This window comes from Mus pahari, chromosome 12 (assembly GCF_900095145.1).
Source record: "Mus pahari chromosome 12, PAHARI_EIJ_v1.1, whole genome shotgun sequence".
Lineage (NCBI taxonomy): Eukaryota > Metazoa > Chordata > Mammalia > Rodentia > Muridae > Mus > Mus pahari.
Window position 1 is genome coordinate 13,298,276 of NC_034601.1, and position 12,326 is coordinate 13,310,601.

At 44.4% G+C, this 12,326-nt stretch overlaps 1 protein-coding gene across 2 annotated transcripts in view; it reads right to left on the bottom strand.

Moving 5' to 3' along the window:
* Positions 1 to 5,459: 5,459 nt before the first annotated feature.
* The window catches only part of Lrrc74b (leucine rich repeat containing 74B), a 13,887-nt gene continuing 7,020 nt past the window's right edge, over positions 5,460 to 12,326 (bottom strand). The window contains exons 7-9 of one of the 2 annotated variants that reach the window (XM_021210055.1): positions 10,666 to 10,744; positions 9,583 to 9,678; positions 5,713 to 5,920 (exon numbers count right to left, since the gene is read on the bottom strand). In XM_021210055.1, the coding sequence (XP_021065714.1) occupies positions 5,762 to 5,920; positions 9,583 to 9,678; positions 10,666 to 10,744 (334 nt within the window). In that variant the 3' untranslated portion in view covers positions 5,713 to 5,761. Of the gene's footprint in view, positions 5,921 to 9,582; positions 9,679 to 10,665; positions 10,745 to 12,326 lie in introns of both variants that reach the window. The other variant, XM_021210056.1, reaches the window with a different exon arrangement.

Sequence of the window (12,326 nt, forward strand, 5' to 3'; positions counted from 1 at the left end):
TTCTGAGTTCGAGGCTAGCCTGGTCTACAAAGTGAGTTCTAGGACAGCCAGAACCCTGTCTCGAAAACAAACAAACAAACAAAAAAAAAAAAAAAAAAAAAACAAAAAAAGAGAAGGTCTTCCTGCACTCCAGCCACTGACCGGACCAAGGACTCTTGCCCGCGTGGGAAGCATCCAGCACCCCCTACCCCTTGCCCTCTCTTCCCTTTGGCCCCGGAGCTGACGGAGCCGCCCACCACCCTCATTTGTTCTCAGCTCCTCTGCGGTATCCAGCGTGGGATGTCAGGAGACTGGGAACCTGGTGACTAGGACTGCCCCTTGTCCACCACCCGCCTAGCTGGGTCAGTGGCTTCACACAGCCAGACACCTACCCGGGGCACGCATGGAAAGCATCCGGCAGTCCTCTCAAGTCTGCCCGCATAAGCTTGGTTGAATTACAGTGAAAGTTCAAGTCCCAGCCTCAGAGAAAGCAAGTGCTCACTATAAGGGCACTGATTGAAGAAATGGGATGCTGTAACGCAGGTGAAGGTTTGTGGAGGGACCCTACTGGGGCAGAGGACTGAACCCTCAGATCCTGAAGGACTTCTCTTCCCGAGGAAGCAGTGTCTCCGCCCTCAGCTGGGGATGCATCTCCACCTCTACCCCCTGCAGCATGGTCCTTTCCACCTTTGCCTGGGGAGCTAATCCTTTATCATCTTGGGAAGAGCAATGACTTTTCACTAAAGGAGGAGTCAAGAAGGTAATGCTGACATTTCCCAGGGCCCTCCAAAAGTTGCTTGCTTCACCTTAAGTGTGGTTATAGATCTAGAGGCAGTTGTTCTTCTAGGGAAGGGAGAGAGTGCATTCCATGAGGAGGTACGCTACACCACGAAAGAGCTTAATGAATTTGCTGATTCTTTCAGCAGGAATCTGGGACATATGTGTGGGAAAAGTGTGGGAATGCATAAAAAATGTTTTATCAGGGTAAGTTTATTCCTATGGGACCAGAGAGTGGTGATTCTAGGTTTATCGTGGAACCTTGCACAGTTAAAAACTGCTTTCCCTAGTCCTTCCACAGAGGGACCTATGACCTTTTTTTTTTAAGATTTATTTATTATTATATCTAAGTACACTGTAGCTGTCTTCAGATGCACCAGAAGAGGATGTCAGATCTCATTATGGGTGGTTGTGAGCCACCATGTGGTTGCTGGAATTTGAACTCAGGACTTTCGGAAGAGCAGTCGGTGCTCTTAACCACTGAGCCATCTCTCCAGCCCACCTATGGCCTTTTTAACAAGGGTGGCTCTACACTGAGGGACTTTCCAGGATCTATTGAATACTGGTTCTGAATTGACACTAATTCTGGGAGACCCCAAGAAGCATTATGATGTCCAGGTAGTTGGGGTTTATGGAGGTCAGGTTATTAATGGAGTTTTGACTGCAGTCCATGAACTTGTCATGTAGTTGTTTTCGCAGCTCCAGAATGTATAATTGGGATAGATAGACTTAGAAGTTGGCATTATTGTCACATTACTTCCCTGATCTGCAGAGTAAGAGCTACTATGGTTGGAAAGGCCAAATGGAAGCCGCTGGAGTTGCTGCTACCAGAGAAGACAGCGAATCAAAGACAGTATCATATCCCAGGAAGAATTGCAGAAATCTGTGCCACCTTCAAGGACTTGAAAGATGCTAACGCATCTTCCTGTAACTCTCCTATATGCCCAGTGCAGAAGACAGATGGATCATGGAAAATGACAGTTGAGGATTGCAAACTCAGTCAAGCAGTGACTTTGACTGCAACTGCTGTACCAGATGTTCTGTCCTTACTTAAGCAGATGGACACATCTCCTGGTACATGGTATGCAGCTATTGATCTAGCAGATGCCTTTTTCTTGGTGTTTGTCCATAGGAACCACCAGAAGCAATTTGCTTTCAGTTGACAACACTAGCAGTATACCTTTACAGTTTTACTTCAAGGATATATTAATTTTCCAGTTCTGTGCCATAATTTTATTTGAAGGATTCTTGGTCATCTGACTCTTCCACAAAATATCACAGTGGCTCACTATATTGACCATAACATTTTGCATACCAAGTAAGCAGAAGGTAGTAATTACTTTAGATTCCTGGTCATGAAGTTCCCATTATGAACTGGGCATTATCTGACCAACCAAACGATAAAAATAAGATATGCACTGCATCAATTCATTATCAACTGAAAGTGATATATATATGTGTATATATATGTGTGTGTGTGTGTGTATACATATANATATACATATACATATACATACATACATACATACATACATACATACATACATACATACATACATACATACATTGTGTGTGTGTGTGTGTGAATGATCAGGCCCCCAAACAGGTCTTGAGGACACAAGCAGGTTACATGTAAGTTGCCTAAATGCCTGTGGTTTCTGTTCCTGTTACAATGCTATCTGCTCTCACGTGGTTACCTGCAGCCTCATGAGGTGTACATATGGTCAGTTAACTGAGGATGGTTTAGGCAGGCACCACCCAGAGGTGAAGAGCTGTAGCACTTCATCCCCTTTCTGGGACAGTTCTGAGAGACACTAAAAAAGGGAAGACTTCAGTAAACAGAATTTTGGGCTGTACACTTGGTCACTTGTTTGGTTTGCAAGGAGAAGTGACCAGATGTATAGTTGATTATTCATTGACTCATGGGCTGTAGCCAAATAGACTGGATGCATTGACAGGGACTTGGAAAGAACATGATTAGAAAATTGGTGAGAAAGACATCTGGAGACAAAGTATGTAACTAAATCTCTTTTATACAGGATATTGCTACGTACCCGTCTGGTCTTAAGTCACCATGCTTCTGACTCAGTCTTCGAAGTTATAGAATCACAGGCATGTGTCACCAAGTCTCTATATATACACAATTTTTTTATTTTTCTTTTTTGAGACAGGGTCTTATGTAACTTGAACTTCCTCCTGCTTACACTTCTGGTGTGCTAGAATTACGGGCATACATGCTTTCTCTACAGTGATGTAGAATCAACCAAGGGTTTCCTGTATGCCAGGCAAACACTACTGAGTCATAACACCCTGGTCAGCAGGAGTTTTTCTATGCAGCTCTGGTTGTTTCTGTAGAGCAAATTAGTCAGTTGACTAGACTGAATCAGGGTGATTTTATTTTTTTAATTGGATATTTTATTTGTTTACATTTCAAATGTTATCCCTTTTCCCAGCGGTTTCCCCTCTGCAAACCCCCATCCCATCCCCCCTTACCCTGCTTCTATGAGGGTACTCCATGAGGGTGCTCCCCTATCCATCTACCCACTCCCTGCTTACTTATCCAGTTTGTTAGTCTATGTCTTTTTGTTTTTATTTTTAGAGATTTATTTATTTTATGTATATGAGTACATCATTGATGTCTTCAGACACACCAGAAGAGGGCTTTGGATTCCATTACAGATGGTTGTGAGCTACCACGTGGTTGCTGGGAATTGGACTCAGGTTCTGTGGAAGAGCAGTCAATACTCTTAACCACTGGGCCATCTCTCCAGTCCCAGTCTATGTCTTTTTATTGGGGAATTGAGTCCATTGATGTTAAGAGATATTAAGGAATAGTGATTGTTGCTTCCTGTTATTTTTATTGTTAGAGGTGTAATTATGTTTGTGTGGCTATCTTCTTTTGGGTTTGTTGAAAGAAGATTACCTTCTTGCTTTTTCTAGGGTGTAGTTTCCCTCCTTGTATTGGAGTTTTCCATCTATTTATCCTTTGTAGGGCTGGATTTGTGGAGAGATATTGTGTAAATTTGTTTTTGTCATAGAATATCTTGATTTCTCCATCTATGGTAATTAAGAGTTTTGCTGGGTATGGTAGCCTGGGCTGGCATTTGTGTTTTCTTAGGGTCTGTATGACATCAGCCCAGGATCTTCTAGCTTTATAGTCTCTGTTGAGAAGTCTGCTCTGCCTTTATATGTTACTTGACCTTTCCCCCTTACTGCTTTTAATATTCTTTCTTTGTTTTGTGCATTTGGTGTTTTAACTATTATGTGATGGGAGGAATTTCTTTTCTGGTCCAATCTATTTGGAGTTCTGTAGGCTTCTTGTATGCTTATGGGCATCTCTTTCTTTAGGTTAGGGAAGTTTACTATTATAATTTTGTTGAAGATATTTACTGGTCCTTTAACTTGGGAATCTTCTCTCTCTTTTATACCTATTATCTTTAGGTTTGGTCTTCTCATCATGTCCTGGATTTCCTGGATGTTTTGGGTTAGGAGCTTTTTGCATTTTGCATTTTTTGACAGTTGTGTTAATGTTTTCTATGGTATCTTCTGCACCTGAGATTCTCTCTTCTATCTTTTGTATTCTATTGGTGATGTTTGCATCTATGACTCCCGATTTCTTTCCTAGGTTTTCTAACCCCAGGGTTGTCTCCCTTTGTGATTTCTGTATTGTTTCTATTTCCATTTTTAGATCCTGCATGGTTGTGTTCAATTCCTTCACCTGTTTGGTTGTATTCTCCTGTAATTCTTCAAAGGATTTTTGTGTTTTCTCTTTAAGGGCTTTCTACCTGTTTACCCATGTTCTCCTGTATTTATTTATTTATTTATTTTTGAGACAGGGTTTCTTGGAACTCACTTTGTAGACCTGGCAGGCCTCGAACTCAGAAATCCGCCTGCCTCTGCCTCCCAAGTGCTGGGATTAAAGGTGTGCACCACCACTGCCTGCTCTCTCCTGTATTTCTTTAAGGGAGTTATTTATGTCCTTTTTTTTTTTTTTTTTTTTTTTTTTTTTTTTTTTTTTTTTTTTTTAGATTTATTTATTTATTTTATGTATACAAGTACACTGTGGTTATCTTCAGACACACCAGAAGAGGGCATTGGATCCCATTTCAGATGGGTGTGGGCCACCATGTGGTTGCTGGGAATTGAACTCAGGACCTCTGGAAGAACAGTCAGTGCTCTTAACCACCGAGCTATCTCTTTAGCCCTGTTTATGTCCTTCTTAAAGTCCTCTATCATCATCATGAGATGTGATTTTAAATTAGAATCTTGCTTTTCCAGTGTATTGGGGTATCCAGGGCTTGCTGTGGTGGGAGAACTGGGTTCTGATGATGCCAAGTAGCCGTGTTTTCTGTTGCTTACATTATTGCCCTTGCCTCTCAAAATCTGGTTATCTGTGGTGTTAGCTGGTTTTGCAGTCTCTGACTGTGACCTTTTCCTCCTATAATCCTTTGTGTCAGCACTCCTGGGAGACCAGTTCTCTCCTGGTGAGATTTGGGTATGTGGAGCTGTGGCACCGGCTCAGCTCTGGCTGTTCCTTGGTCCCTCTTCGGCCAGGAATTTGAGCAGAAGTGGTGGTCTCACTTATGCTCTCAGATGTGTCAGCACTCCTGCGAAACCAGCTCTCTCCCAGCAGGATTTGGGTATGGAGAGCTATGGCACAGAGTCGGCTCTGGCACAGATGGAAACCGGAAGCACATGGGTGATTTTATAATTCAGAATGTAATGTTCAGTTGCCTTCCGATGGGTTCGTCTTCTTGCAAGAGAGCTTGGGAATTCCATTTGCATATCTCCTTTATGTTTTGTTGAACCCAGTCACCAGAACATGAAAATCTGGATGACATAAATGTCATGGACCTTGTGTCCAGTGTTGTTCACGGGCAGCTTTTTGGTTGAATGAATGAACCACAGCAAATGAAGCCAGATTATGGGAGATGCCAGAGAGCAGAAAGGAAGGTACACATGTTGTGTATTAAATGGCCAGCAACGTGAATGTTAAAGTAGCATATTAGAGACCAGAGTCACTTGGTGCAGATGCTGGCTGGGATGGTGTAGAGGCTTGTGGCCAGTCGTTTCTTCTGGAAGTGTAACGCTTTATACAGAGTCCTGGAAGAATTTCGTTCATGGAGCTAGCGAGGTCCTCACATTCTCTGCTTACTTGGATATCCTAAGAGACCATTGGAACATGGTTATAGCCCTTCTGAGGATTTGATTGTTCTCATTTGCATTCCCAGGGCTCAGAGAAGCTCTTTCAGGTATTTTCTCTCGTGGATGATAATCTCATGACATCCCCCTCCCCCAACTATTAAAATAGGAAAGTAAAGAGTGAGCCTTGGAGGCTCACGTACTTGCATATTTATTTGATCCCCAGTTGGTTGAGTTGTTTGGTAAAGGATTAGGAAGGTCTAGCTTTTTTGGAGGACTTGTATCACTAGGGGATGGGAACTTGGGTTTTCAAAATCCCACACTATAACCAGTTAGCTCTCTCTGTGCCTCACACTTATGGACAAGGATGTGAGCTCTCAGCAACTGCTCCAGCACCATGCCCGCCTGCCTACCTGCTGCCATGCTCCCTGTCATGGACTCACTGTCTCTCACTGTCTGAAGCCATGAGTCCAAAATTAAATGTTTGCCTTTTATAAGTTGCCTTGGTCATTGTGTTTTGTAAGAAATGCAACAATAATTAAGACAGGTGTGTTCAATTTCTTGATCTGGCTTACTCACATGAGGGTATGCTGTTGGATAGCTATATTTAATCTTTGTGTAGCTTTTGGTTCCTTTTTGTTGTTTGTTTTTGCTTGTGTTTGGAGACAAGGTCTCGAGTAGTGTGGCCAGGCCTCATGCTCGCTCTGTAGTTGGTGACAGCCTTGAACTTATTCTGAACTGTGCAGTTTTACACCTGCCTCCACATGCTGGAATTGATCCATTAAATTATTAAACCAATGCATTGAAGAGAGCACTGCTGATGCAGTCTCAAGTAAGCGTGTTCCTCTGTTCCTCTTTTTTTCTCATTTTATTATTATGTATGTATGAGTTTTTTCATTGCATGTATATCTGTTCACCACATCCATGTCTGGAAAATGGCATTGGACCCCTTGGGATTAGAGTTATGATGGTTGTGAACCATCGTGTAGGTGCTAGGGATTGAATTTGGGTCCTCTGTAAGACCAACAAGTGCTCTTATCTGCTGAGCCATCTCTCCAGCTCTCATGTAAGCTACATGGTTTATCATCTCATCCCATATTTTAAGCTTTAGTGTTTTTTGTTTGTATGTTTCTTGAGTTAAAGTTTACAATCCTTTAACGTATAAAATAAGGGAAGACTAGGGATGGCTGAGCAGCTAAGAGTGCTTGCTGCTTTCTACAGAGGACGTAAATTTGATTCTCAGCACCACATGGCAGTTTACAAGAGTTGGTGACTCCAGTTCTAGAAGATCTGGTGCCTTCTTCTGGCCTCTGGGCACCAGGCATGCAGACAGTGAGCCTACATACATACATACATACATACACACACACATACATACATACATACATGCATGCATACATACATACATACGTACATACATACACACATACATGCATACATACACACATACATGCATACATACATACATACATACATGCATGCAGGAAAAATACTCATAATAAAAATAGATAAACCAGCCGGGCGTGGTGGCACACGCCTTTAATCCCAGCACTCGGGAGGCAGAGGCAGGTGGATTTCAGAGTTCGAGGCCAGCCTGGTCTACAGAGTGAGTTCCAGGACAGCCAGGAATATACAGAGAAACCCTGTCTAGAAAAAAAAAAAAAAACAAAAAACAAAAAACAAAAAACCCTGTCTCAAAAAAACAAAACAAAACAAAACAACAACAACAAAAACCAGATAAACCTAAAAATTTATATAATTATTAGTGGCTATAGGATGTCACTATGTTGCCAAGACTTCTCTGGAGCAATCCCCTGCCTCATTTGTGCCCTTCCCCCAGCCTTGAGCGGGCTAAATCAGACCTTGTTTTGCCACAGTTGCCTAGCCCACCTAAGGTGGAGTCTTCCAACTTAGGTGAAGTCTACTGTCCTGCCACATCTGCAGCTTCCTGCAAGAAGTAACTACCTTACTGAGCAGCTGAGCTTGTTTTCCTGAGGAGATCTTGGCAAAGTGGGGGGTGGGTTTCCCCCCTTTAAATTCAGACTTAAGAATTAAACATTGAGCCTTGATCAGAAACCCTGTCTTGTTCTCATTCCTCTTCATCCATCCTTCCCATCCATCCCCTGCTCTCCTTCCAGGTACCCACTTCTCTGTAGCTACTGGTGGCTACACTCATTCAGTAGACAGGATTAAAGGCACACTTTACCACAGGCAGCTTTATCTCATGCTAATGGTAAGGCACGATGGACACTTGTCCCATTTCATGTAATGATCAAACTTTGACTTGATCTGTAAGCACATCCCTCAAAGCCAAAGATAAAATCTAGGCTAGTCAGATTGACAGCAGACAAAGAGTTAAGTATGAGAACACAGGGGAAAACTGCAGCTGCAACTTGGTAGCTGTGTCTCCTGACAGTCAAAAATGCCCTTTAAGCTTAAACATCCTTACAGCTACAGTTAGGATCTCTCCACTATACCAGAAATGCAGATATCAGGGATTGTTCCCCCACATGTGCACTGACAAAGAGTTCTATCTTAAAGATCCCATGTCATCATAATGCCCCTTGCCCTGTGGCCTTGGCATGTACCCTTTGTGAGCTTTGGTGTCTTAGTTGCTTCTCTATTGCCGTGAAGCAGCACTATGATCATGGCAACTTATAAAGAAAACATTTAACTGGAACTCACAGTTCTGGAGGCTTAGCGTTCATGACCATCAGGTGGACATCATAGCAGCAGACAGGCAGGGGTGGTGCTAAGCACCACGAGCATGGGGTGTGGAGAGGAAGGCAGGGACAGGGAGAGGGAAAGAGAAAGAGAGGGAGAGGGATGAGGAAGGGGGAGGGGAAGAGGGAGAGAGAGTGTGCTAACTGGGAATAGTGTGGGTTTTTGAAATCTCAAAGCCCAGCCCCAGTGGCACACCTTAGCCACACCTCCTAATCCTTCCCAAACAGTTGCATCAGCTGGAGACTAAGCATCTGCACATATGAGCCTACGGGGACCCTTCTCATTCAAACTACCACATTCCACTCCCTGGCCCCCGTAGGCTTTTGGCCATATAATGACACAAAGTGCATTTAGCTCAACTTCAAAAGTTCCCATAGCTGGGCAGTGGTGGCGCACGCCCTTAATCCCAGCACTTAAGAGGCAGAGGCAGGCGGATTTCTGAGTTCCAGGCCAGCCAGGACTACACAGAGAAACCCTGTCTCAAAAACAAAACAAAACAAGTTCCCATAATCTTTCAGTCTCAAGACTGTTTAAAAGCCAGGTGTGGTAGTCTGCCTTTAATCCCAGAACTTGGAGACAGAGGAAGGCAGATCTATATAAGTATACAAAAAAAGTATATAAGACAAGCCTGGTATACATAGTAACTTCCAGGACAGCCAGGGCTACATAGAGAGATTGCATCTCAAAATAAAACAAAACACTCTTTCAAAATCTGAAGTCTTTCAGAGACTCAAGGCAATCTCTTAATTGTAACACCCTGTAAAATAAAATTTTAAATTGTATATTTCTAACATACAACGGCACAGAGCTGGAGTGGCTTTCTGACACACATGCCGGAGTTGGAATTCAGTGCATGTGGGCAGAGCACTGTAACTCTCACTCCATCCCGCTAATAGGGACATGTCAATGGCTCACAGAGCCTCTGGCAGCTCCCGGATGAGACTAACAAGAAGCTCTTACAGACACATCCAGCAGTTCTAGGGCAGATGACTTGTTGTTCTGGACAGACTTAAGGAGGCCGACACAGCCGTCACTGCGAATAGGATTCTTCGAAATCTAAGGAAAATGCATACAATATATCACTCGACCTTTTATGACAGTGTCCACCACCGCAGCACTCGGGAGGTAAGAGCAGGAGGACTAATAGTCCCATACTAATTACCAAGTTAAGAGACCAGTCTAGGGGCTGGAGAGATGGCTCAGTGGCTAGGAACACTGGCTTCTCTTCCAGAGAACCTGAGTTCAGTTCCCAGCATCTACATAGTGGGTTTCAACTAGTGTCAGGGGATCTGATACCTTCTTCTTGCCCCCCAAGGGAACCAGGCATACAGGCAAGCAATCCATGTAGGATTCTGGGACTCACTGTGACTTGGTGATTGTCTAGCAGGTGGCCAAAAAATGTGGACCCAAGCTAAAAATAGGTCTTGGCTCCAGTGTCACGGGAGGTGAAGTTGCTAATGAGTGAAGCTAGGAGTGGGAAGCCAAGGACCATGCAGAGCCGGGTGCACCCATCCCCCATGCTGGAGATACCCCCTGCTTCTCAGCCCCTTGCCCCACGCATGTTGGTATAGCTGAAACCTGCTCCGACTCATTTGGCTCCTTCCCTTCTGTCTCTGCCATTACTGTGTCTAGGGTCCCCTCTCACCACCAGCAAACCTGAAGAAAGGAACCTCTGGATACAAAAGGCATGTCTGAACAGTGGCCAGTAGTTCCCCCCCAACCCGCTCCCCTGGCTGATGCTGGGTTCTAGCAAGGACAGGAGTGTTACAGGGGAGAAGATGAAAGTAAACCAAGAGGCTGTGCTGGCTGCCTTCCCCACAATGCAACTTCTGAGAGTAAGGACTGCAAGGTGTTGACACAATAGCTGGAAAAGAGTGGAGCAGAGGACTTGGAGTTGGAGGTGGGAAGTGATCATAAGAAGCCAGGAGGCCCCTCCCAGAGAGCCTCATCTGGACCCAGGAGCCCATCTGCGGGTGAAAGGACTGTATGAAGAGACACAGGGCCAGTCTGTACTGGAGCCTCCCCTACCAGGCTTGAACTTACAATAAGAATCCGTAGCGTCTGATTGACTTGCAGACCCAACCCCAACTTCAGGGCTCCTGACACGGAGATTCGGTTGTTTCTGCAACAAGAGAGACATGTGTATCATAGTTAAAACATGAGGCCATGAGCTGGAGAGGTGGCTCAGTGGTTAAGAGCACTCATTGTTCTTCCAGAGGTCCTGAGTTCGATTCCCAGCAACCACACGGTGGTTCACAACCATCTGTAATGCTATCCAGTGCCCTCTTCTGGTGTGTCTGAAGACAGCTACAGTGTACTTAAATATAATAAAATAAATCTTAAAAAAAAAAAAATGAGGCCAGCCAAAGTGCCCAGTGATAGACGGATGGATGAATCAATATACTGTGTACACCTTGACAGAGTCTATTCAGCCATGAAGGAGAGAAGCACTGTGTCATTTAAAGTGAATGGATGGAGGGGAACATTATGTTAAGTGAAATAAACCAGACAGAGAATGTGGAGAGCAAGTCAAGTTTTCTGTCATACACAAACGCTAACACTAACAGCCTGGAAAATGTACTCTTAGCAGTTCTTAGAGCTTGGAAAGGACACAAAGATTAGAAAAGGAAAATCAATCAATCAATCAATGGAGACTGGATGGGGTCAGTGCACTCTGCAGGCATGTATGGAGCTATCACATCTAAGCCTGTTGACAACGTTAGACCTGAAAATATGTCCGTATTACAGCTTACCAGTTCACAAGCTCAATGCCTCAGAGCTCCTGCCTGAGTTGCTACTGCATCTGGAAGCCCAGGTTTCTGAGCACAACCCTCCACTCAGTCAACAACTGTGTCTGCTGCCCCATGTGGAGTGCTCTCCCCACAGTGGAGGTGAGGGGTTGCACCTAGGCTTCTTCAGTTCAGAAGGTCTCCCATGCATTTTGTGCCAGCTGGTCACACATGCATCACCACAATGGTGTATGCTCTGGAGCCTGCTTCTCCCTCCCCCCCAAAGTTTTGTTTCTAGAGCCAGGCCATTGGGACAGTAGGGTGCTAATCCCTGGGGATGAATAATCAGCTGTAGTGATAGATCAGCTGGGCATAGTGGCAGATGCTTCTAATTCCAGCACTTGGGAGGCAGAGGCAGAGAGGCAGAGAGGCAGAGAGGCAGGCAGAGAGGCAGGCAGAGAGGCAGAGAGGCAGAGAGGCAGAGAGGCATCTCTGTGAGTTTGAGGCTAGCCTGGTTTACACAGCAAGTTCCAGGATAGCTAAGACTACACAAAAAACCCTGCCCCCCCATAAACCCCAACCAACCAGCAAAACAAAAACAAATAAGTAAATAAGCAAACAAAAAGATTAGCATGGCTGAGCTAAGACCTGTGCTTCAGAGACAAAAGGGAAATATTCTCTCAGGGTCAGCACCAGAACCTTATCTAAATAGGCCAGGATACACCTCAAGTGGCAGAACTTGGCAGTATCAGAAGCGGGGGTCCATCTAGTACTGTTTTTTGGGGGGAGGGTTGTTTTTTGTTTTTTGTTTTTCGAGACAGGGTTTCTCTGTGTAGGCCTGGCTGTCCTGGAACTCACTCTGTAGACCAGGCTGGCCTCGAACTCAGAAATCCAGCCGCCTCTGCCTCCCAAGTGCTGGGATTAAAGGCGTGCGCCACCACTGCCTGGCTTTTTTTTTTTTTTTTTTTTTTTTTT